The sequence below is a fragment of the Panthera pardus genome, unplaced genomic scaffold, assembly GCF_024362965.1.
Source record: "Panthera pardus isolate Hobbes unplaced genomic scaffold, ASM2436296v1 HiC_scaffold_8, whole genome shotgun sequence".
NCBI lineage: Eukaryota > Metazoa > Chordata > Mammalia > Carnivora > Felidae > Panthera > Panthera pardus.
In genome coordinates this window covers 126799495-126826710 of record NW_026527013.1, presented here as the reverse complement: position 1 = coordinate 126826710, position 27216 = coordinate 126799495, and the positions used below count along the sequence as shown (strand labels likewise).

The 27216-nt window shown below is 40.4% G+C and overlaps 1 protein-coding gene across 6 annotated transcripts in view; it reads left to right on the top strand.

Annotated features, from left to right (window-relative positions):
• Window positions 1-27216, top strand: part of ELMO1 (engulfment and cell motility 1) — a 534040-nt gene that overhangs the window by 235378 nt on the left and 271446 nt on the right. For all 6 annotated transcript variants that reach the window (XR_008420442.1, XM_019418107.2, XM_019418110.2 and 3 more), the window contains one exon: window positions 23840-23944. Coding sequence is in view for 5 of the 6 variants with exons in the window: in XM_019418107.2 (XP_019273652.1) it covers window positions 23840-23944 (105 nt within the window). In the remaining variant the exon portion in view is untranslated. The remainder of the gene's footprint in view (window positions 1-23839; window positions 23945-27216) is intronic.

Genomic DNA, 27216 nt, shown 5'->3' with positions numbered 1-27216 from the left:
CCTTTCAAATCCACCTGAGAAGCATGGGTATGCCACTTTATAAAGTGTTTAGAGAGTCATGGACAAAAACATACCAAATCTTGAGATTTCTTTTAAGGTTATTTTTAATGAACTGGGACTGGTTCATACATTGGAATACATCGTGCATGAGAAATATAAGTGATTCAGTGAGTGAGTTCTGTGACTCTGAACTCTCCACTGAGGCCCAACTTTGACTCTCTGACTTTTCAGTGAGGGTGTTTCTTTGGCTCAAAGAATCTATGTGTTATTTTATTTTTTCAGAAAGCTGATTTTAATCCTAACATAAACCTCCCCTTCAAATATAATGACTAACTCAGGTGTGGATTTATCTCATTTCCCTTTACTTATGAGCTTTCTAAGTCCTAGTTTACAGTTCATATTAAACAATAAGTCCACATGAGAAAGGGCCTGAGTTAATCCACAAAGCATAGTCAATGCGTGACTACCACTAGCTGGAATTGTCACTCTCAAGCCTTCTCTAATTAGTGGTGCACTCTAAAAATCTTTTATAGTGATGTCTTCTGGAACACAGAGTGACAGAAATAAAACAAAACCCATAACAAAAGAAAACAAATAAAATAAAATTTTAAAATAAAATTAATCTTTAGAAGGGAGATTGTCTTTGTTTACTTCCTGAGATTTAATTCTAATTATGGATCCCAGAACACATTCTGAATTATTATTGTGAAGCTTGACTATCACTAATTCCCTATGCTTCCAATTGGCTGGGGGGGCGGGGGAGGGAGGAGGAAGAAAAGAAATTTAATTAGCTCTGAAGTTTGAGGATTCTCAAAACAAGCACTATTTCCATGCCACTTCCCTGCACTTTCTCTTGCAGATGATGCATGTAATTGCTAATATTTCTCGCATGATGCGTGAACGTGTTTGGCAGCCATCACCATGGAGCTGAGTTCCGTGAGCTTTCATAAGGCACATATGTTCAGAAGGTGCTCTGATGGGGCACAGGACACAGCAGCTCAGATCTGTAGCCCGTAGTCTTCCACAAGAACACGCTGTGTTCAGAGGAATGATTATCAAAGTTTCTAATTGGAAAGGTGATCTTTTTAAATTGCTTGAAGCTCTTAATTTCAGTTCCACTGAGAACTCTCCCGTCCGCTTTCTGTCTGGGTTTTAACATGCAGTGTCTGCTTGCATGAGTGGGTCGGTTTCCCCACTGGAATATGCATCTACACTTCTTCCTTATCATTTTTTAATTGCTCTGCTACCTCCATACTTTCTCATTAAGCTGTGTATTCCACATCGGTCTATGTCAGTATTGTCTGACATAGATTGTATATTCTTTTTTTAAATTTATTTTTAATTTATTTTTTTTAATGTTTATTAAACATTAAGAGAGAGACAGAGACAGAATGCAAGTGGGTTAGGGAGACACAGAATCCAAAACAGGCTCTAGGCTCCGAGCTGTCAGCACAGAGCTTGACGCGGGGCTCGAACTCACAAGCCTCAAGATCATGACCTGAGCCCAAGTCGGATGCTCAACCGACTGAGCCACCAAGGCGCCCCTTAAAACTTTTTTAGTGTTTATTTATTTTGGAGGGAGAGAGAGACAGAGCCGAGCAAGGGAGGGGCAGAGAGAGAGGGAGACACAGAATCCGAAGCAGGTTCCAGGCTCCAAGCTGTCAGTACAGAGCCCAAAGCGGGGCTCGAACTCACAAACTGTGAGATTGTGACCTGAGCTGAAGTCGGATGCTCAACTGAGTGAGCCACCCAGGCGCCCCAATTGTATATTCTTCTAAGAGCTATGAAATGAGGCTTTTGCCTCTTTCCTTCCTGAATTTTTTTTCATTTTCTGTTTACTGCATGAACCATACAGTAATAAGAAAACAAAAGAAAAATAAGTTGTGTGTTCTCATTACAACAAACCAGTTATTTTTGTTCTGTTTCTTTCTAGTTTTGATCCCACATGTAGAAGTTAACTGTACTACTGAAGGACAGATTATTTTATATTCTACTTGAAGCATTATCATAAAGGTTTTCTCATGTTGTTACCTCGCCGTCATCCTCATGACCATTTGTTTCATTGAGTTGACACATGGCCATATATTTAGATATTTTCAATTGCTGGCCATTTAATGTTGCAGGATTTCTTTGTTCTTCTAGCTTTCGCCTTTCCTTTCGAATTACTTCACTGGGACAGGTCACTAACCGAATTGCTTGAAGATTTTCATGCTTTTTAGGTTCTATGCTATGTTTTGTTTGTGTTTGTTTTTAGCACAATGTCATTTATAAGAAGGCACTTTGTCAATGTCTTGGGATGAAGTGATGATAAGGAAGCCTGTTTTGGAAGCAGTCTTCTTCTGTGATATTATTGTTGGGATTCCGATGATGTCTTTTAGTGAAGTAGTGAGAGTAAAGCAGCCACTGAGTCTTGGGGAGCTTGTCAAATCACTGGCTCGTACAAGGCCGTTTTGAAACTCATTTGTCAAGCCCACTGTAATGTATACTGAAATTATTCCTAGTGACTAACAATGTATTCTTAACAGTATTCAAAAGCTATTTTAAAACCTGCTTTGGTCTCCTGTATATGATTCCAAATATCATTTGAAAGTTTTCTTTTATGTCTTGCCCAAATCTCAATCTGCTGTGGAAAATCATTTTCAAGAATTGTAGTCTTAACTTGCAATTACGTATAGCCACATTTCTTCTGCATAGAGAATAGAGGCATTGCCCATTCTGCTGTGATCTTGAGTGATCTGCTGGGTTTTGAGTTGGGCCTGGCGGAGAGTGAAAGCAACGCATCTCTGTAGAGTTAAGAGATGTGTTTGAAGGTGTGATCTTTGATACCACTCCAGGGTGGGTCCTCTCTCAACCTCTGTTTGGTTCCACTTGTCCCAAGGAGAGGACTTACTGTGTATACCACTGATGCTTTCTGTGATCGTTGACCATTGTTATCCCATTTCAATCAGACACTTTGAAAATCTGCTGAACAAATTTAAAGAGCCGTGGGTAGTTATGAATTTGTACTGGGTGAGGTGTTGACAGTATATGATGCCTTGCTCTGAAGCCCATACTCAGCATTTGGAAGTGATAAACCTTTTATTAATATGCTCATTCTCAACAACTACCCAGCCTTCATTTCTTTTTTACTTTCCTCTCTTCCTTTTCTTTTTATTTTTCTACCTCTTTGTCTCTTTTCTGATGTTTCAAATGTTGTCCCCCCTGCCTCTTTTTTTTTTTTTTTCCCATTCCATACCTCTTCTTCTTCTTCTAGGTCAACCCGCCCCACTGTTTCATCTTTAGAACTCCCTTCTTTCTTGGTTTCTGCCATTCTTAATTCCCTTCTTGTTCCATTGGGAAAATAGGCTTTAAATTTTGAGTGTGCTGAGGGAATGCCATTTTATAGTGAAAAACTACAGGATTCAGGGACTGCATTTGTGGCTTATGGATGAAGAGAGGCTGCAGGAGCTAGTGCTTATGGGGGTGATTTAAGGGTGATGGCTCAGTGTCTCAGGTGGACTTGATTATGTTGTGGAACAGCTGGATTTCAGCCTGATTTTGACCTCTCCTTGCCATGTAATTAACAGTGTGCCAGCCACAGATCATAAAGTAAGTGCAGTTCAATGAATAATACCACGTACTGGTGCCTAAAGTTTGTCTTACCCAGGGGACCCAGTGGGCATGGGCTATGCCTGGATGTCTAGCCAGGAGTGACATTTAAACTGAATTGCCTGATGCTGGGTGATGAGAGCTCTGACATGCATCCCCAGACAGCTGCTCAATGCAGATGGCTGATGAGCTCTGAAGCTGCAGGCTGACGTGTCCAGGAGCCTAGGGGCAAGCTGACCCTTTTCTCTTCAGGCACAGCATCTGTGTTGGCTGTTTGGAAATAATCAGAAGACATTTTAACTTGTTTTTTAGCCAAAGCTTGGGGCACTCAATTTTTGGTGATTAAACTGGACTTCTAAATGGATTTCCTCTAACCCTGAACTCCTTGGACAGAGATTCATGTCATGAAGTAGGTTTGCTTCCCTTGATGAGTGTTGCAGTGAATTCAGTCCTTCTCATGGCATTGTGTTATATATTGATTAACAGAAAATAAGCTGACTGCCAGGCACATTCATAGAAAAAAAGAAGTGGGGGGTTATTAATCATGGAACGGATAACTCATTTACTTGAGACACATAAAATAGATTGAGATAGAATGGGGAGGGTACAGGGCAGAAAATTCACACACACACACCCACTCCTCCCCACCCCACATGCATACACACGCTAATCATGGTTTCATTTACTAACTGAGGAATTTGGTAAGGTAGCTCAGACATATTCAGTGGATAAATATGTAAATAGTCTTCCAATAATCACTAAGGTATTATTCAGGACATAAGCCAGTTGACTTTAGTTTCACCAGAAGTTGGGCAGATATGGCCAAGTAGTCAATCAGTAATCATTGGAATTCCTAGAGTCTGAGGGAGCCACTGCTATTGTGACTTATCTTTGTCCAACCTCATGAAAGCCAACAGAGCCAGCGCTGTCTGTGTTGCACATTTGGGTTTGGGCTAGTGGTCCTGAGTGGGGCTCAAAGGAGAGAGGCAGGCCCTTTAAAAGCAGAACATTCGGGGCGCCTGGGTGGCTCAGTTGGTTAAGCGTCTGACTTCGGCTCAGGTCATGATCTCGCGGTCTGTGAGTTCAAGCCCCGCGTCGGGGTCTGTGCTGACTGCTCAGAGCCTGGAGCCTGTTTCAGATTCTGTGTCTCCCTCTCTCTGACCCTCCCCCGTTCATGCTCTGTCTCTCTCTGTCTCAAAAATAAATAAACGTTAAAAAAAAATTTAAAAAAAATAAAATAAAAGGAAAACATTCCTTTTCTCTTCTCTAAATAAGTTTTGAGTTTAACAAACTGACATAAAAGAAGACATTCACCTTGGGTTTATGCTTCATGCCCAGGAGGAGGGAGGAGAAGCCCCGATGGGAGAGGATGGGCAACCTGGGCTGTCCTGAATTCCCTACAGATTCATTTATTTAATCATCCACTCAGAAGCAGCAGCATGCGAGAGGAGCTATTTGAACTTTTGCAATTTAGCTTCATTAGTTACCTTTGAAAATTTTTATTTAAGTGTAATTGACATGTAATGTCCTATTAGTTTTAGCTGTACATTATAGTGATTTGATATTTCTTTAAAAATATTTTTTTAATGTTTATTTTTGAGAGAGGGAGAGAGAGAGAGTGAGAGAGACAGAGAGAGGGAGACACAATCCCAAGCAGGCTCCAGGCTCTGAGCTGTCAGCACAGAGCCCACAGCAGGGCTCAAACCCATGAACTGCGAGATCATGACCTGAGCTGAAGTTGGACACAACCGACTGAGCCACCCAGGTGCCCTATGATTTATTTCTATACATTGCAAAATGGCCCCCTTGGTAAGACCACCTGTCATCATATCAAGTTATTACAATATTATTGACCATATTCCTCATGCTGTACTTTACATCCCAATGACTTATTTATTTTGTAACTGGAAATTTTTACTTCTTAGTCCTCTTATATTGCCTAACCCTTCCCCCTTGGTAACCAGCATTTTGTTTCTGTATATGTGAGTCTGTATTTTTTTTTTTTTAGATTCTACATATAAGTGAAGTCATATGGCATTTGTCTTTGTCTGACTTAATTTACTCAGCGTAATATCTGAGTCCATCTCTATTGATGCAAATGGCAAGATCTCATTCTTTTTTATGGCTTAGTAATATTCCAGTGTGTATATGTATAGTGTGTGTATGTGTGTGTGTGTGTGTGTATGCATGTGTGTATGTATATATATGTATGTGTGTGTATATATATGTGTATATATATATATAGATGCATATATATATATGCATCTATATATATATACACACACTGATGTGTATATATATATATATATATATATATATATATCACATCCTTTTTATTCTTCATCTGTCAGTAGACACTTAGGTTGCTTCTATGTCTTGGCTATTATAAATAATACTGCTATTTACTTTGAAATAATTCTAGAAGCAAATTTTTCTATCATCCCTTCCATTGCTTCCTTCTGTCAAAGAGGACTGTCATGAATTGGCCCCTAATTCCTCAGTGGTCTCTGTTCTTGGATTCTCCAATGATGACATGGGTTCAAAGGGGGGGCACAGAAAGAGATAGATGCTTTCCCATGCACCCATACCTGCCAGGTCTGAAAATAGGGGGATATTACTGTAGTCACTAGATCTAATTTCAAAAAGTATATCTCTGGAATTAAATGAGTTTGCCTTAAATTCTGAACAGTTGCAGATGATGTAATCTTTCGAGACATTTTATTAGGAAGATTAAATTAAGATACAGGAAATGCTATTTCACATTTCATTGGAATGAAAGTCAAGTCTTGTGAAAGTTGTTTACTATAACAGAAGGTTGTTGGGCATCTGTTTCGACTCAGTTTTCTCATTGTTTCAAGATCTGTGTTCTTGCTGCCCTCTCTCTACTCCTTGCACACTAGAAAATCCAATCTGCTAGGAGCTTGCTGAGATGAGTAAGGGCCCTCTGCCAGTTGTGGGGAATTTGGACTCAATGAAAGTAGTCAGTGAAAACCTCTGTTTGCTCTATCAAGCATGTGGTACTTAAATGCATGCATGGAGCCTATTTATTTAGCTCCAGCATTGTAACTAAGATGTCAGTTTTCCTTCTCGGCATAGCATATACATGTACTAATTTGATGGTAATTGAGTAGTTGACTTGAGTTCTATTTCTGGTATTGTTGGTGATGTGCCCTCCATCTGAGATGAGTTTTTTGGCTGCTGTAGACTCTAAAATTCCAATCAAGGCTGTTAGTACCTTCTGATAGCAGACTAGCTCTTCACTTTACATTAATGTCACACCAAATCTTACCTTTTCTTAACTTAGCCGATGAAGTCCATGAAAAGATAGGGAGAATGATAGACTGATTTTGGCGTGTGGTATTTTGGGTAGGGGTGTGGGGAGGAAACAAAATGAGGGATGCATTGAAATGTTTTTTGTAGCCTTTCTTATGTAAAAGGAAATGCTGAGAAAACATTTCCTAGATATTGAGAGTAAAATTCTTTTCTGAAATATCCTAAGTGGCTCTGAAGAGGATTTCAGTATGAAATGACGTCTTTTTTTTTTTTTTTTAATGAAAGCACAGACAATTCTCTCTCCACCCTCAACCCTTTACAGAATTTCAAAGGAGAGGAGAAATAGAAATGAAGTTGACAAGAGAAGCCATCTAAAATTAAAACTCTCCATATGGAATTGCTTTTTCTTTTCCTGTAGATATTGTACTTACTCTAAGTCCTAGAGACTCTGTTCCATCTTTGAGAATTTTCTTACAAGTTGGTCGTCCGAGCCTCTGTTAACTCCTAGCTTCTATCATCGTGCACAATCTGTATCTTTTAAGTGGTGAAAATATGTTCTTCTAAATGACAAGTTTTTTATTTTAAGAACATCTTTTCTAACTTTACTTATGTATTGAATAGATGATAGTACAACATTCAAAAGTTACAAAAGGTAAAAAAAAATTGTAAAAACTGTTCCTTTCATCCCTTTCCTCCATCCTCTGTTTTCCCTTCTCCAGAGGCAAATAAATCCTATTCCCATTTTCTTTGTTTGTTTATTTTTAGTCTTTGGTTCGGAGGCCATTGTGTCTAGGACCTAATGGGGTATAAGTAGCTCTTTATACTAGATGTGCTTTATTGGTTCCCATCAATTTAAAATGTATTAGAAGAGAGGATAAGGCCTGGTTGTAATAATAAACTAATGGATCATATTTAGCTACTCACATAAGTTTACCTAGAAATCTCATAGGTAATTCTTCTTGCTGCTGTACCTACATTTATCTGTCCATATTTCACTGTCCAAGATGCCATTGATCAGTAGACATACATTTTATGTATAACTAAAAAAAGAAAAAAAAACCTAGGCAATTAACTATTACTCAGTATTCCCTATTATTTCAGAATTTAAAAAAATACTATGTTTATTGAAAGAGCCATGCTAGACTTGATGATACACAGATGCTTATCATTGAACACTCTTGTAAGCACATAAAAAGAAAATACCAGGGGGGTTCCTGGGTAGTTCAGCTGGTTAAGCTTCCAACTCTTGATATTGGCTCAGGTCATGATCTCAACGTTGTGGGTTCAAGCCCCACGTTGGGTTCCATGCCAAGTGTGGAACCTACTTGTGATTCTCTCTCTCTCTCTCTCTCTCTCTCTCTCTCTCTCTCTCTTCCCCTCCCCCATTCAAGCTCTGTCTCTGTGTCTTCCAAAATAAATAAATAAACATTAAAAAAAAGAAAATACAGGGAAGTAAATTAAGTAAGTTTGATTCCTGAAACTTGCCCACCTTCTTTGAATCACTTTTGACTCAACTCTTCATTGTCTGTATTTTTCCACACAATTTGTCCTATGTGCCATCAAGAGCCTTGGCAATTCAGTTTAAAAAGAATGAAAAGCTTTTGGTGCTGAGCTCTTAAGACACCCTCCTTCTATAATTTTGTAGAGTTAACACACTTTTGATTATCACTGGGCTGGAAATGTATTGAAGTAGGCCTGGCTCTCCCCATCCCTTGTACTCCCCACAACCATTTGGTGCTTGGGATTGAAAAGCATACTAACATTGTCTACAGGTTTATTCTAGACCCTGTTACCCATTCTGCTAGTGTGGTTCTCGCGTTTTTAGTATTCACACCATGCAAAGAAAATTACTTCATAACTGCCTGTCTGATCGAGAGCAATTCAAAGATGCCATTGACTGTGAAATTCTACCCAAATTTAAAACTGTTAATATGTGAAAAAAAGTGCATCTTAGAATTAATGGAAGATGGTAATATTAATTTTAATCTTATTAATTAAAAATAAAATTTCTAGAATTTTTAATCTTTCATGTGAAAAGTATCTCTAAAATGTGGACTTTTGTAGTGCTCATAAATCAATATCCTAAGTCATAAGTACTAAGCTTTGAGATTGTGAAATACCTGAGATTCTTAAGTGTGAAGCTCCCCTTCCTTAGTATGCTCACAAATAATGAGAATACGTTCCTTTTTCAAAACACCTGAAATGAGACAGTTTGAATATTTAAGTGGCAGTTTAAAAAATCTTTTTTTAAGTTTATTTATTTTTGAGACAGAGAGAGACAGAGCATGAACGGGGGAGGGTCAGAGAGAGAGGGAGACACAGAATCGGAAGCAGGCTCCAGGCTCCGAGCCATCAGCCCAGAGCCCGACGCGGGGCTCGAACTCACGGACCGCGAGATCGTGACCTGAGCCGAAGTCGAACGCTCAACCGACTGAGCCACCAGGCGCCCCTAAAAAATCTTTTTTTCCCCCTAATGAGTCAACTATCTATTTTTACTCTAAGAAATCCAAAAATCAGATTTAAGGGTGATCTTCCAATTGAAAAGGGGAACAACAAAAAAATCTGTATTTGCAGCTCAGCTTGTCTTAAGTCATAGCTGTTTTTCCTTTCTTTTAAATGTGTAATATAGCCTACACATTACTAAGAGAAATTATTCAAAACTTGGAAATAAGGCAAAAATGTGATGTTGAAGCAGTCAAAATAGTAATAATAGCAATAATAATAATAATAATAATAATAATAATAATAGGCCTGACCAAGGACTATTTAATCTTCTAGGAGAACACCCTTATATTTGACTTGGTTATTTACTGCTGTTAGAGCCCAGACACTGGGAAATGATACATTAATGTGTAGATTTGTAGCTGTTAGGGCTGTCCACTAGGAAAGCTAACCCCAAATGTTGAAGTGCTCTATAAGACGTTAACCAGTTTTGTAGGTAACCTAGCAATCTTACACTAAAATTATTCTTGAAAATGCTGCAAACCCCTTCCCCCTCAATGCTCTTTGAAGCAGCTTTCTCACCCTGCCGCTTTCTTCATTATGGTGCTGAAGAAATCTTGACACATGGTTAGCCTATATTTTTCTAAGAGTCCTGTTTTTAATTTTCTGAAAATTTTACTTCATCAAGACTTAAATCTCCCAAATGAAACAGAAGTTATTGCCAGTTACTGTGATGTATATTTGTGGATTTACAAGTGTGCTCAGTAAGTAGTCCGTAGCCACCTGAAGGCGTGATAATGCATGTTTACCCGATTCAAAAGTAGATTGCTGAGACCATGCATGAGTTAGCCTTTATCCAGTGGTTCCAATGTGATTAGCAAATGATTTCATTGGTGTGGATGAAAAAGCTTCAGGAGCTGGAGCTGGGCTTGTGTAAGGAATTATGGGATTTCAGCCAGAGCTGGGATTATATACAGAATGGTGAGCAGCATTCCGGGAAAGCAGCCTAGGGGCGCAGGAGTGCCCACAGACACAGATGCTGGGGTTTCCTCCATTAAAACCAGGAGAGGGGTTTCCTCAGCTCTCATCCATGTGTGTAGTGATTCCCTGGAGTTATCACCTTTGTCCTTCAGGGAGTTATCAGACATTAAATTCACTTATTTTGGGTCCCCCCCCCCCCAGTTATTCTTTTATTATCTCTCTCCTTCCTCCCTCAGTCCCATTTTTCTCCTTTTCTCCTTTTCTTCTGTTTGCCTCCTTATCCATTTACAAATGCTCCCTCTATTGAAATGGTGTGGAAGATGACATCATGTTTAACTGGATATATGTTCATTTGATTACTTCGGGCCTTTCTAGAATGCCCTGGAGCCTTCACAGCAGATGCCAATCAGTGAAACACACACACACATCAGTGAAGACAAAATTTCCTATGTATTTGAGTATTGCATTGATCACCTATTTGGTATCCCTAAGCCATTATGAGGCAACAGAATACTCAAAGTGCAAGGCTGCATTATCTTATATAACTTAGCACCTGGAAGTCAGGTAAAATGTTGCTGAATGTACAAATGAGTGAAAAATGAGAAAAGCTATTGACTCTTCTTTGCCAGAAGTCCTTATAAATAGAACACATTACCATCCAGTGGGAGACTGAAATTTTCCACGCTTGAATGCAAGAAAATGGAGAAGGTCAAATATCCTCCAGCATCTTTTGGGGACATTTTAATTCTTTAGTTAGTTGATGTCTGATCCAGGGGCAGGGGGATGGCTTAGCAGTGTCAGTAAGATGGGCTCTTTAGCATATTGCTGGCGAGATCGAGAACTAAGTGTGGGCTGAGAGTAGTGCAGGGAATCAGAACCATGGAACCAGTGAGAAAGCCAGACTTCAATTAGTGATGGCTAACACCTAAGAACTCAAGGTCAGTCAATGTCCTCAGGGCAACCAGGCCTACACCTACAATAAAGACTAGGATTTCTGAACTTGAAGCTCTGGCAGAAGGTAGCAGAGGACATTGATGCCACTCTCGATGGAAAGTGAATAACTCCCAGGTGCCATTTCCCTGGAGCTTACCTGGTGCAAGGCTCTGTTCAAGGCGTTTTCTATATGTTATCTCATTTGAGCTTCATACCAGGCCACTGAAGGAGGCAATAACTATACTGTCACAGGTGAAGAAGTGGGTTTTAGAAAGGTGACATTTCTTTTCTTGTTTATTTTTATTGTTTTAATGTTTTATTATTTATTTTTGAGAGAGAGAGAGAGAGACAGAGTACAAGCGGGGAAGGGGCATAGAGCAAGGGAGACACAGAATCCAAAGGAGGCTCCAGGCTCTGAGCTGTTAGCACAGAGACCGATGCAGGGCTGGAACCCATAAGCCCTGACCTGAGCCAAAGATCATGACCTGAGCTGAAGTTGGGTGCTTAACCGACTGAGTCACCCAGGCGCCCTGGTGACATTTCTTTTCTAAGAACATCAGCTAATGTTGAAGATTGCATTGGAATTTGGGTTAGTCTCTCCAAGTCTGAGCTGCTTATCCCCATGCTTTGCTGCCCCCTATGTATGCTTGTTCAGCCCTATGTGGTTAGTCAGGCTCTTTCCTGATAGAGCGCTACTGGGCGTGAAGGACCAGAGTCTTTCCCATCTGTGCAGAGCCAGGTCGGTGGGGAGCATCTGGAGGCCATTTATAGGCCCCATGAACAACATGGGCACAAGACCCAAGCAGTCTTTTCTCCCAGTACTGTTCTCCAGGGTGGGCGTCTCTGGGATCTTTTAGGGGAAGGGGTGGCTGTACTTCCTTTGAGCTATTCCTTCATTTTTCCCTTCCCACCCCCTACACACAGGGTCACTGAGGGAGGTACTACCTCTGCCAGCTTACAGATGAAGAATGAGTGCTTTGTGAATGAGCAGACCCATTTTGCTCCCTCTGCATGGTGTCTGACATGTGAGAAGTCGGCAAAACTCCTTCATGTCGGGGTGCTGAAGAAAAAAAATGATCCTTGACTGCAAAATGGGGAATAGGAGAGCAAATCAGGCTCTTTTGGAGACAAGGGAGGATTTTATAGAAATATGTTCAGAATGGTTTTACAAAAACTACCCGTATACACACTGAGTCTGTTCAAGAAAGATTCATTTGTGCAGGATTGAAATGTTCCTATTAATATTCCTTATCTGAGAGAAACAGAGGAGTCTACTGAATTTCACGAAAAGGTAATACAAAAACTGATATCTGAGGGTCTTCTTTAATACTGTGCTTCCTCTTTCGTTGTTGAGGATATATTTCAGTTCTCCTTCACATGCCAGCATACAGCAGGGGAAAAAGATAGCATAATCAGTATAAAAGTAATACCAGACGCAAGCACCCATTTGCATTTCTGGCAACAACTACTTTTGATCTTACATTGTATTATTCCATAATATTTAAGGTGCAGAGCCCTAAAGTGATTAACCTACTTTCGTTTGCTGGGGTCAAATAAGATTAATAAAACGCAGACTTTCTAAATTTAACTTTTAATTATGGAATATTTTGATGAGAGAAAAACAGCAAAATCTAAAAGGCATTTGTGTCCACACACACACCACTTAGATTTAACAGCTTCTAACATTTTGCTGTGGTTTCTTTGAACATCTTTATTTTGGGAGGGGGACTCTTGAGAAGACAAGAAATTACAGATTCACTTGACATCCAACCCTCTTCCCGTCTGTCCCTCTTCCATCTCTCCCTTGTCTTGTCAGGGTGCAAATGTGTATTATTTCCCTGCATATTTTTGTACTTTGAGAAAATGGTTGTGGGCATTTTGAATGAAATTTTCTTCACAAATAGCATTTAGTGATAACCGCGTCAGTTTAAAGCCATGTATCTATTCTTTAAGTTATTTTTCTGGAAGGTATTATTCCCAAAGTACCCAGTTATTAGAGGAAGTTGAAGTTCGTAAAATAACTACCAAAAAATAAGTTAGACTTTAAGGAGTTAGTTCCAGTTTCTCCTACCCTCCCCCTTGGAGAACCTTGCAGATGTATGTATGTGTGTGTATGTGTGTAGGGAGGGGCTTCCAGACAAGGTTCCTGGAGCACATTAGGCTCACAAGGACAGACAAGAGCTTTTATTTTTTTTACTTTATTTTATTTTTTTAAGACAGTAGTTTTTAATTCTGTCTAATCTGTTTGCTAAGGTTAGGGGCAACTTGGTATTCACATGCTATTTACCTAACATTTCCAATAGTCCTCATCCTCTTACAGAGTTTATTGCCTCTCTGGTTGGTAATGGTGTCGAATTCCTATTTATCAGGTCCTTATTCTCAGGAATGAGAAAGTCACAGTCACTCCGCAGATGAGCAGGTTTATAAGGGTGAAACCAGACCAAAGGGTGGCCTGCATTTGTACTGGCTATGATGAGTGACACCCAGGAGGAGAGATAATTCCTCCCTGGTATTTGCTGATTTCATAGAAGAAGGAGGTGTGGCCCAAGATGCACGTTTATGTTTATTTAAAAATTTAATTTCAGTACTGATTTTTAAACCAAAACTGTGTAACACCTTTGATCTTTTTAACCTCAGCTCCAGCTAGTTCCTTTTGGAACTATTCTCTAAAATAAGGAGCCTCTCTTTTCAAGAACTTTCAAGATCACTGGGGGTGAATGCATCTGTTTAGCTCAATTGTTACTAGGTTGAACCATGTGCAATACCATTTTTGTAGGTCAAAAGTGGTTGGATGTCTGTTTAACACAATAAGTTTGGGGAACCCTAAACATTTACAGGTCAGAGAACTTTAGAGCTGATAAATTTCATCAAGATAATATAGTTGTCCAACTGCCAACATTTATAAGTGATCACCCTGTGGCTGGCCTAGGATTGTCCAGTTGGTGGTGAAGTGACTAGTACAGTCCCCTAACAAACTGTGAGGTGTGGTGTGAACTGTCAGGCTCTAGCTGGTGCTGGCTTAATAGGGTCGGGATAAATGAGGTGGGTCCTTTAAGCCCAGAGAACTATACCCTGGCAGGGCCGGCATATTGAGGAAACACCCTGAAATGGCCCAAGTTCAAGAGGCCTCAGGACCTGAGATTGCCCCTGGTTTTGAGAATTTGGATCAGACAGGACCTATTCCTGGCTTCTTCCATCTGAATGAAACCCTTCTCATATCACAGTGTCTGAAATGCTGTTTGTGGAACTAGGCCATACACGTGCCTGCATAGGGCTTACTTGGGCAGGTGGAGCTGAGCCTTTCTGCCCAGTGCATCCCTCTGGCATACCTGGATACTGACCTACGGGGAAGGCTTCAGCAGAGGGTTTTCAGCAGGGTCCAAGGACAAGAATTCCAACTGTTTCTCATGTTCTTCTGCATAATGACCTCTGTTCCCTTTTGCTAGAGAATAGTGGGCACACCTCTAATCAAATATAAGTAAAAATCAATGCATTTTCATTAGAGAAAATAAGAAAAATATTGACAGGTAGAAAAAATATTCCATCTTCCCACTACCACAAATAATTACTATTAGTACTTAGGTAAATTTCCTTCCAGTTTTTAAAAGCATTAAAAAAAATTCCTAATTACATGCTAAGTCTATATCTTGATATTGCTAATGTATATATACTGTATGTGTATATAGAGAGAGAATACAGAGAGAGTATTCTAGATAAAATACACATTGCCAAGGAATATATACAACTGTAGAAATTTTACACAGACTACAATACATATTTTATATTCTTATTTTTTACACTTACAATAACTAAGTCTCTGTGAACACAATTTTTAACAGCTGTGTAGTATTTTATCAAGTGATTCTTTTTTACCATTGTGTAGTTATCCATTTCTCCTTTTAGAATACTGGTTAAGAACATGAGTTCTGGAGGCACCTGGGTGGCTCGGTCGGTTGAGCATCAGACTCTTGATTTCAGCTCAGGTCGTGATCCCAGGGTCGTGGAATCAAGCCCCACATTGGGTTCCACACTGAGGTGGAGCCTGTTTCAGATTCTTTCTCTCTCTCTCTCTCTCTTTCCCTCCCTCTGCCCCTCTCCCCTGCTCGAGTGCTTTCTCTCTAAAAGAAAAAAAAAAACATGACTGGACTATTGGGTACAAATCCTAGCAAGATGGTTGTATGTATGTACATGGCAAGATACTTAACATCACTATGCTTCTGTTTCTTCATTTTTAAAGTGGGCATAAGAATTCTACTTATTCTGTTGCGGAAAAGAGACCATAGTCTTCCAAATTTTAAAGCCAGACTTTGCCATTTATGAGAGCTGCATCGAAGAGAGGAAGAACACGTACCAGCCACAATCCAGGGTCCTAACAGATGAAAATTGCAGGCAGGCTTCTATATCCGAGTATATCAAAGGCCCACTGCAAGGTTTGTCTGTGGTTAGGAGGGGAGAAGGGGCCCAAAGACACTAGGGTGGGGCATTGAGTCATGAGTTTAAGACTACTGAAAACATTCTTTTCAACATAATAGAATTTGTCCTTGGGAATCTTGAAAATAATTAACCATATTTATCCAGGTAAGTAAAGCATGGAACATTTACAAAGGAGCCATGGTGTTGTCTAGGGAGCAAAAACATTTACATTTATTTTTTAGTTGAGCTTTTTAACTTTTGTTAAGAAGGAGGGACTGATTTTCTTAACTCAAAGGGTTGCCTTGAGGACAAAATGCATAGAATAGGGGTAGGCTAAGTCTTTTTGTAAAAGGCCAGGTAGGAAATATTTTAGGCTTTGCAGGCCATATTCAAAAGCAGCCACAGAATATGTAAATAAATGAACATGGCTGTGTTCCAACAAAGCTTGCTTTATGTGTTGAAATTTGAATTTCATGTAATTTTCACATGTCACGATTATTATTCCTCTTTTGATTAAAAACAAGATTCAAAACTTCCTTTAAACTCACAACCGTGCAAATGTAAGTGGTGGCATGTGGAGGTTCCTCAAAAAATTGAAAATAGAACTACCCTACGACCCAGCAATAGCACTACTGGGAATTTACCCAAGGGATATAGGAGTGCTGATGCACAGGGGCACATCTATCACAATGTTTATAGCAGTACTCTCAACAATAGCCAAATTATGGAGAGAGCCTAAATGTCCATCAACTGATGAATGGATAAAGATGTGGTTTATATATACAATGGAATGCTACTTTGCAATGAGAAAGAATGAAATCATGCCATTTTCAGCAACGTGGATAGAATTGGAAGGTATTATACTGAGTGAAATAAGTCAGAGAAGGGCAAATATCATATGTTTTCACTCATATGTGGATCTTGAGAAACTAAACAGAAGACGTGGGGGAATGGAGGAGGGGAAATAGTTACAGAGAGGGAGGGAGGCAAACCACAAGAGACTCTTAAATACAGAGAACAAACTGAGGGTTGATGGGGGAGTGGGAGAGAGGGGAAAATGGGTGATGGGCATGGAGGAGGGCACTTGTTGGGATGAGCGCTTTGTGTTGTATGTAAGCGATGAACCACGAGAATCTACCCCCAAAACCAAGAGCACATGTACACACTGTATGCTAGCCAATTTGACAATAAATTATATAATAAATAAATAAATAAATAAATAAATAAATAAATAAATAAATAAATAAATATTACAAAAAAAAAAAGTAAGAGGTGGACCCAATTTGGCCCCTGGGCTGTCATAACCTCTGGCTCCGTATAGCCCTTGGCACCCACTAAGTACTGTGTGTGTTAGCTGCTGCCCCCACAATTAGAGTTGTTATCACCACCATCACCATCTCTATTCTAGGGCTGTGCAGTGCTGGCCCTGGAGGAGGCCAGGGTGGCAGCACACAGCCCTTGCCTCCCTTTGACCTCCTGGGAATCCATCTGTAGCAGCTGTGGCTTCATCAGCACTTGGCTCCATCATGGCAAAGAGCTGCCTTCCAAAGGCTGCTTGGAGAGTTGTGCTGGAATCCAGGGAAACAGGCTTCCTGACCGATGAGCTAGGGCTGCTCTGGGGCTGTGGTAGCACACGTTCTGTGTCCTCTGGTGGACCTTTCCCCTGTGCTCTTCCTGGGTGAAGAGGAGAGATGGAGAAACCCGCTCTACATGGCTGGTGCTAGTTCATGCCCTGTTTTAAAGCGACAAAGGAGAAGAGAAAAGGGGGTTCTGAACAAAGTGGTAAAAAAAAAAAACGAGCCGGAATTGGAGGGAAGAACCAGTAGGGAGTCACTAGTGTGAGCCACGGTGCTTGGATTGTTCAGAATCCTGTGTGCTCAGCTCCATAGAAAAATTGCAGATATCTTTATAAACCTTGACAGCATTACTTCATTATTCATGAAGGCTTTTTTTTAAAACCATAACCAGCTTCATTTTAAAGGGAATTTATTCTCAAGGCATTTTTAATTGAGTTTTTATGGTAATTCTTTGTGTTGACTGTTGAATCAACATTCCAAATAAACTATTCACGCTTATCCTTTTATTCAGCGAGTCTCGCCTCTGCCTGTTCAAAATGATGAAGTGAGAGGAAACCCAGATTTTTCTGAATTGTACACATGGCAGTGCATGGCTTTTTCTGACCTCTTAAGAGTCATTTTTAACTAAGTAAATTTGCATTAAATCCTGAATTTTTGGTGTGATCTTCCATTGTGTGCACGTATGGGTTTATTTATGAGTGTGTATGTACATGTGTGTGTGTATGTGTGTATTTCAAAAAACGTGTATTGTAAAGACTTTGGATAACTCCTGAGATGGAGACTTTTTGAAGGCAAGTAGTATTTCATTTCATTGATTTATTATTATTATTTTTAAAAATTGTTTTATTTTAAGGGGCACCTGGGTGGCTCAGTTGGTTAAGCATCGAACTCTTGATTTTGGCTCAGGTCATGATTTCACGGTTCACGAGTTAGAGCCCCGTGTCAGGCTCTGTGCTGACAGTGTGGGGTCCGCTTGGGATTCTCTCTCTCTCCCTGTCTCTTTCTGCCCCTCCCCCACTTGCGCTCTCTGTCTCTCTCAAAAATGAGTAAAGAAACAAAAAATATTTTAATTCAAGTATAGTCAACAAACAGTGTTATATTAGTTTTAGGTGTACAACAGAGATATTCAAAGACTATTTCATTTTAAATCCATCTTTGGATGAAGCAGATCATGTCAGGCCCCTCGTGCCTTGCATAGTCATAGATGCCAATGTTATTTGATGAGAGGGAGAATGAAGCAGGGGCTGTGAGGCATCAGGAGGTCCTTGTCTACAATCCTCTGACCTTTGGTTGTCCCCACAGCACTCTTCCTGTACACTCAGCCCTTGTTTCAGTATTTCTAAGGACAGGAACTTCTCAGCTAATCCTGTTTTCTTTTAGCTGCACAGAATAATATTCATCCTTCAGATGCCTGCAGACAGACGTAATAGTTCAACCCACAATGCCCATCCCACCTCCAACACCACACCACACAACCCTTTCTCTTCTCCCCGTGCTAAATATCTGAAGTCTCCCCCACCCCCAACCTTTCTGATATGCCTTATGTTTAGACATTTTTGCTTTTCTCTGGCCACTTTTCTATGCACAGTTTCCCATGTGTCAGGAGCTGGCTCGCTGTGTGTGTGCTAGAATCGTGTGCCTATGTGCCAGATGTGCCCTGACTTGGGCCCAGTCTGTGCAACCTCCTTTGTTCTTCTTGTTGTGCTCCTTTTGTGGGTTAATGAAACCCAGTGTGTGAGATACTTCTGACTGCCATGGGAAATTGACTCTTCTTGGACTTACTGCCAACTCTAACTCCTCGTTCATGGTAATATCAATGGTCTTGAACTCTCCTAGGATTCAGAACAGTTCCTGGGAGGGGGCACGTTTAGTGGTTTCAGGTGGTCCTAGAGCTCAGTTGAATCAGGGTCCATCATCCGAATGATGAGGGTGGCCTTCTCCAACCAGGGGAAGTGGCCAGGTTGAAGGGCAGAAGGGCAGGAGGCAGCAGGTCAGGGAACAGAGTGACAGAGGCCAGCAGAGGTATTAGAGAGGGCAGGTAAGGAGAAGAGAATGTGCAGCTGAAAGGGAGTTACAGTGGGGAAGCGAGGTAGTTCAGGATCTGCTGTCCTGAACTCTTAGCATCTTACTGGGTGTTTCTTCCATGCAGATCTTTTGTGTTTTACTTAAAAGAATCAAATTTTAATGATGAGGAGCTGGACTCTGATGAATTATTCATAAGCCAGATTTCCCTCATTCTGTAGATATGTGCTTGAATTTTTTAAAAAAAATTTTTTACAGGACTTTACATTTTTGTGATTAAACTTCTCGCTAATGGGGCCTATCTTCCTATTCTCCAAAGACCTTTCGAACCTAAATAGGAAAAAAAGCTACAGAACTGAAGTGGTGACTGCCACTTACTAGCCATGATCTTGCATAAGTCAGGGGTTCTGACCCTCATCTGTAGGAAAAGCTAGATAATGTTGACCTCATTCATTATACTTCCCTCACTGGGTAGTCAGGAAGATTAAATGAAATCTCACATTTGGAGTGCCTGGCATGATGCCCACCAGTACCAGTCCCAGCTGGTCACAGTTATTTTTCTGCTCCTCAGCGTATTTGCCATCTTGCCCGCTTGTAAGGCAGATTTGATAGGGCGTTTTCTCTGTATTCATCCCAGCTATTGAGAATTTAATGGAGAGAGACCAGGGCCAGGATCCATAGATTTCTAGAAGCTGCTTCTAACTTTTTGGAACATTTGTTTATGTTGGGGGTCACAAAGTCAGATGCCGTTGAGAGCCCCCTTAGATAAATATGTGAAGTAGCCAAGTGATAGAGCTGTGGGGCCTCCATGACCCCCCCAGAGCAGGCATTTCAATAAAGTCTCTGCCTAACCAAACACTTGGTACAGGGAATCCAGGTTCCAACTCCATTGGCCGGCGGATATAAGTCCCTCAAACACTCTTGCATTGGGTTACTGTGACTTTAGAGCAGTGGTTCTCAAAATATGGCCTAGCAACCATCAGCAATGCCTGGGACCTTCTATGAATGCAAATTCTCGGGCCTTACCCCAGACATATTGAATCAGCAACGGGGGCAAGGGATGGGCAGCAATCTGTTTGAACAGACCCTCTAGGAGATTCTGATCATTCTCAAATTTGAGACCCACTGATTTAGGAACATGCTCTCAACCCTGGCTGGACATTGGAATCATCTGGGGAGCTTTAAAAATCTAGTTGCTTTGTTCCTACCCACAGAGTTTCTCATTTAACCCACTTGGGGTACAGCCTGGATGCCAGGATTTTTCATCAGGTGTGTCCAGGATTGATAACTGCACTTCTAGGGAGCCTGTTGTGAGGCTCCTGGGTGAGAGGTGAGGAGTGGGAGGCATGTGGTTTGATAGACCTCCCAAGTAATCTGCTGTACTAGTCAGATTACTTGCAGACCATGACCTTAAACTACCAGCCACACAAAATATCCTTGAGATGGCTTTTTGTAGACTGAATATTCACTCAATGTGATTTGTCTTAAAGGTTGCTTTTAACGCTATATTTGTTCAGCAAACGTAGACACTCGTATAGCACAAATATTAACTCCTAAATTCTCAAAGGCTTTCCCACGATATGCCATCTGGCAAGCATTATTGTAATCATCTCTTTATTATCCACACTAATGAAGGACTAGCATGGCATTGGTAATTGAAAAACACAGATCATTTAAAAATCATTCAGGCTGGTGCCAGCCCTGCTTCCCCAACCAGAAGCATTTGGGAGTAGAAAATATTGACTGATGACAGTTCCCTACCCCCCTGTGGAGGTACCGTTGCATTTTATTTTAGTTAGAAATTTGAGCAATAGAAGAAGCGAGAGGCTTCTAAATTATAATTACTTTTTTCTGAATAAAGGAGTCTGTTTTCTCAATGAGAAGCCAAAGCACAGAGCAGATAAGCATTGAGTATATTTAAAATGCATTGTCCTTTGGAACTAGTGGGTTCAAAGTGTGCTGTAGAAGAAGTTGCATGGGATTTGAGGAATCATTGGATCTGGATTCTAGATCTTATTCTGCTGTATTGCCTGTGTTATTTGAAATGAGCCACTTCAGCCACTAGCGGGGCTCAATGTGTGGTCCCCATCCAGCGGCATCTGCATCACCTGGGAATTTGTTTGGAGATTCAGATTCTCAGACCCACTCCAACCCTTCTGAATCAGAGACTCTGGGTGAGACCTGGAATTGGTGCTTTAACAAGCCTTCCAGGAGATTTGAATGGCTGCTCAAGTTTGAGCATCGCTGCTCTCCACCAGGGCTCAGTTTTCTCATCTATAAAATAATGCTACCAGCCCAGATAATATTTGAAGTCCATTCCAGCTCTCCACTGGCCTTGGTGTATGGCCTGGAACAGGTTGGAAGATTCTCTGTCTTAGACCTTGAACCTTTCCTTGGATGTGTGAATCAAATAATTCAGCCAAAAACCTGGCATGGGGGTAACAGAAGAGAACCAGATCTCTGGGAACTCTGTACCCAAACACCCCACAGAATGCTCACTATAAAGTAAACTGTGCTTTCTTCAACTGGTTAGTACCATTTTCCCAAAGTGAAAATTCCTGGTGCTTCGGAAGGGGAGGCAGACACTACTCCTTTTTCTGGGGGCCGAGAGCTGTCTCATGTGATTCACGGAGCAGCGCTTCTACAGGAACTAACAAATGGCATCTCAGAAGGATGTACAGAGGTACACAGGCTTTGCAGTAAAACAAGGGAAAATTTCAAGCTATTTATCAAAGCTCTTGCAGCTTCCATTTCAAGACAGGTGGAAAAAAATAACATGGAACAAGAAAAGAAAATAAATCTGTATCCAGAGCACCTCATAAATAAGAAAGGAGTTAGGGGAACTGCTGGCCTTGCTAGATTCTCAGAGTATTTTTGTCACAGTTTAGAAAGCTTTCAAATGTTTTGGCAGTATAATTCTTATACTTTTTTCATTCTCAACATTCATGATTGTAGAGTCATTTCATTGGCTATTAAAACCAAAAGAGAAAAAGGAAACAAGCATTTCAAGGAAAGGGAAACTGAGAAAATGATACCTGCAGTTAAGAGAGAAAGAGAGAGAAAGAATGAGCGAGCACTTAGTTCACCCACAAATACAAAAATTTTTTTTTTCATCTAAAATACAGTGATGCTTTATAATTTAGGGCAAGTCAGAGGAAATCAAAGGCAATTTTCTAATTGGCTTTTGTTTAGTAAGAGCCTATTTGTGGGAGACAATAGGGCATGGTTTATTGAGCATGAGAGACTTGGGTCTGTTATGTCTGGGAGGGATAGACAAATTATAGCTTTTATTAAAAAGGATGGATCACAGGCTGGCCCACTTTGCCTGAGCGAATAATTTGATTGAGGAGGACTGAAGTAATTGAGGACCTGCATTGGTCATCTTTGTGAAATCCCTACTGGTGTCCAGTGGACCAATGACATGGCACTAAAATCCTGGTTAAAAGCCTGTACTTGGAGTTCGGATTCTGGCCCAGCCACACACTGGCTCTGAAACTTAGGGTAAGCCACTCAGATGCTCAGCTTGTTTCCTTGTCTTTCAAAGCAAGATAATAATAGAACCTACTTTGTGGGAGTTTTGGGAGGAATCGGAATCGAGTTAGCATATGCAAGGTCCTTTACATAATGCCTGATACGTAGCAGGCATTATTTTACTGGGACTGTTTGTGAAATAGCTGTATGTTTCTTTAAAAGAATCCTAAAAATAAACTCACTATTTCTTAACTGTAAGACCTCTTGAGAGCAGCAGTGCTGTATCTGATACCCTCAGTGTGATTGATAGGAGGCTTCGAGAGGATGCTGGGATCACAATTCAAACAAGACTGATGACCCTTGAGCCGTGGGGACCTTCTGCCTGGACAGCTTCACTGACATAGCTTTGGGGGGTTGTTCGAACTGGATTCAGAGGAGCTAATTTTCGTCATTTGATTTCCTTTTCCTGTGTTTATTTTTGGAATGGACTCAGACCAATGCTAGAAATAGGTCTGAAGTAAATGTCATGTTTTCCTCTCATATTTGGCATATTCTCCTTTGTTGGCCAGAACGTGTTCATGGCAGCTAATATTGATTAGCCTACATTTTTCTCAAATAAACTTTTTTCAGGCTATGTAAAGTCTAAATGCTAGCAGTACCAAAATAAATGCATTCAACTTATAAACCAGTGGTAGAGAACAAAGTAGGAACAAAAGCATGCTGAGACATATTGTCCAAACAAGACATCGCCTGCTCTGCCAAATCAAAGCTGTGAGGCCCTGGGCAAGTTTCTCATCTCATCTGAGTGGCAGTGGCCCATCCATACAGGGGGGCTAATAATAATGCCTATTGCCTGTTTATTAGATAATCCATGTGAAACACAAACTAGTGCTAGCCCTCAGAAATTACTCGGCTGATACCAACATTTTAAATGTTATTTCTGTCTATGAAAATCTAATGTATCAAAGTCAAAATGATAAATTTATGTAGGTTCACATGAAGATAAAAAATGTCATCCTACTTGATTATTTGGACCTGGGCTGGTGGTACTTTGGTCTTGAGAAGAGAAACCAGACTTCTGGTGGTTGGTGAAATCTGCTGAAGAATTAACCTGATCAAACATTTTGTTTTAACCACAGAATCATGTCAACCCTGCCATGGACTTTACCCAGACCCCTCCTGGGATGTTAGCCCTGGACAATATGCTGTACTTTGCCAAGCACCACCAGGATGCCTACATCCGGGTAAGCATGTAGCACCTTTTAGTTGATGTAGGTCTCCTACTGACTTTGAATTTCAGACTTACAGATATGGAGTGGGTTACCTTTAGATGTGTGTCTCCAGTTTTTTGCCTTTCATCACTCAGTAAGTATTAAAATTAAATGAAATCACTAGGGGCCCTGAAATCAGGATTTTTAACTTTTAAATGTTCTCACATGATGACATCTAAAAAAAAAACAAAACACACAATAGTTACCGGAAAATGATGTCTTATATAGTTCAGCAGTGAATTATGACAAAAATTCTTAGACTTCAATAACAATAAAGAGAAATGAACCATCTACTCAAAACTTGCACAATCCCAACTTTAGCAAAGATCCCTTAGGCTTATTCTGCTTTTTGCAAAAGAGACCAAGGATTCTCTCTGGTTCTGTTTCCGTTCAATCCAATGCTGGAGACACAATAAGATAAACAAAAAGAAAGAAAAGAATGGGAGAGATGGGGAGGGAAAAGAAATGCCTTCTCTCCTATTTCTTAACAAACTAGTGAAACTCCAGCTACCAGGAGAAACTCCTTTGTGGGTGAGGCATAAGGAAGCTAGAAGATGCCAACTGCTGAGTGGGCAGTGCAGGTGTGGGAAGGGCTAAATGTGAAAGAACAGGAGCCTAGGGACAGCGACATAGGGCTGCTCCACTGGATGCACTGTTTGTGCTGACACCTATCCCGTGTCCACAGGGAGAGGAGTCCAGATTCAGCGACGGGGAGGCATCCTCATCCAAGGCTGAGATGGGGGAAGATAAGAATAAATGTGACAAGAGAATTGGTGAATAAAATTAAAATTATGATTAGATCTCAGCTTAGAAAATTTTTGATGAGTGAATTGCCTAATGCAGAAAGAATAAGGCTGACACTAGAATAAGATGAGTCTTTACTCTGACATTCTGTGTTGGATCCCTCTTGATGGGACTGGCTTTCTGGAGACTGGGGTTCAAGACCTGGCATTATCTAGTGATGTAAATGTGGGCAGTTCCTTTTGTCTAGGCTCAAAGTTCTTCCCCAAACAAGGGAGTGCTACTCCCCCAAGGGGCATTTGGAAATGTGTGTGTGGATTTCAATGCTAGTCACTATGTCAATGGGGTACGACTGGCCAAAACCTATAATACATGGGACAGTCTGCACAGTGAAAAATTGTTCTACCCAGTAGCAGCCCCCTTGAAAAAAGTCATGCCAGGTTCTGAGTTCCCTGCAGGCACTATATTTTAACTTTACGTGTTTTTCTATATATGCAGTTTGACAAGCTTTGATTTATACTGAAATATTCTTTATAATATGATTATGTAAAAGATGTTATGCATTCCTGTGAAAGGTTTGGGATCAGGTGCTTGGTCAGAAATGCAGTCCTTCATAGGAAAATTATTTGCTCATGGAAGTTTAATTTGGCTTATGTGTGTATATATTTATTGCACAGATTCCTTACTAGGAATATAATCTGCACTCAAAGTAAATTAAATATTTTTGAGGTGCCATATAGTATAGCCTTGGAGAGTTGAGTGTGAAAAGGAGAAGCCAAATAGAAGTTGAATTTAGCATTAACTGATTAATGATTGTAGATGAATGTTTCTAAAGTTAGAGTGTATTGATGCTGAGTGCACAGGAAGCCTATGCCTCATGAAAAGTGATTAATGTTTGAAGCCCATTTTCCTCAATGCAGTCTCTAAACTCTTACAAGTAAACTTAATATGTGGCAATCTGAAAGAACTTTACATCTGATAGGGACTTAAAAGAAAAACCTATTTGTAAAGAAAAATGTGGCCCTTTTTGTCCACATCCCCTTTTCTTTACTGATTAGACCATGTCTATATCTGATAATATCTATATTTATACTTCTATAACTAAGATGTCTGTTATTTTCTCAGAAGTGTCACTTTCCTGATATCATCTGACTTTGGGGCATTAAGTCCTTATTGGAAAGCTAAAGCTATTTGCATGAATGACTGGGGTTAGGGGATCGTATAAGGTCCAAGGACTTCTGCAAGGAAGTTTTGGGGGTGACTATGAAAAAAGTTATCATAGTGATAGTGAAATAATAGTATAGATGGTAGAAATAGTCATCCTAGACAGCTAACTAAATTTCGATCTATGAGTTGAATGGTCTCTTCTGAAATACAGAAATAGATTCTTTTTAAAAATAAGTTTATATTTTGATAAAAATTTGCTTTGTTTTTGGCCAGGTAAATCTCCTGTCTGAATACAATTATTCACTTATTATTTATATCTTTCATTCATTAAACTCTTATTCTGTACCTGAATATAGCCTCACCATTCACTTGCTAGTCTGATTTACAGTTGAGATTTTTAAAAGGAATTGTAACACACACATACACACACACACATACAGGCGCATACATATGTATTTCCTCTTTGCCCTTGACACCCCCCCTCCAGCTATCATGTTTCCTCAAACACTATGTATTTGTATTTATGAGTTGTCTTCTTGCCCTCTGTTCTAATTATCTGCCACTCAATTTGAATACTTTGCACCTTTTCAATGAGGCTTCCACTCAGCACTTTCTAGAAACTGTTCTCCTGCCAAATGTAGAACAGCTCCCCCTTCCTCCATTTCATCTGTCCTTCTATTGACACTGGACACTGTTTACCATTGATCAGTTCTTTCTTTTTGCCTGGAGCCAGTGTTGTCTGTCTTGGTTCTCTCCTTGTCCATTTCTCTTAGTCTCTCTGGTAGCTTTCTCTCCCTCTGCCTGTCCATCTAATGTACATAATCCCAAGAACTCAACTGTAGACCTTTTTTCTTCTCAGTGACTCAGTCTGCACATGTTTACTGAGTAACTATCAAATGCCCAGCGAGGAGCTAGGTGATGGAGATCCTCAAGGAACATGTCACTCATGAGTCTTGTCGTTGAAGAGTTTACTGTCTAGAGATGGAGAGGCGGGGTGAAGAGTTAAATACCAGGCACTTTCTGAGCTACTTAGAATATATTCTGATTGGAAAGGAAGGGGATACAGAGGAGAGTCACCAACACAGATGTGGGGGTAAAGTCTGGAAAGCTTCCTGGAGGATGTGGCTTCTGCACTAAGACCACTTGGATAATGCAGTTAATCAGGTGAAGGTCAGAGGGCATGGAGAGCAAGTCTGAGTGGAGGGAAACGTGTAAACAAGCATGTAAAGGTGTGTGCCTTTTTTAGGGAACCAAAAATAGTATAGTATGGCTAAAACAGAGTGGTTAATATGATATGGTTTGAGACACATGTGGGCTAGTTCATTAGGGACCCTAAT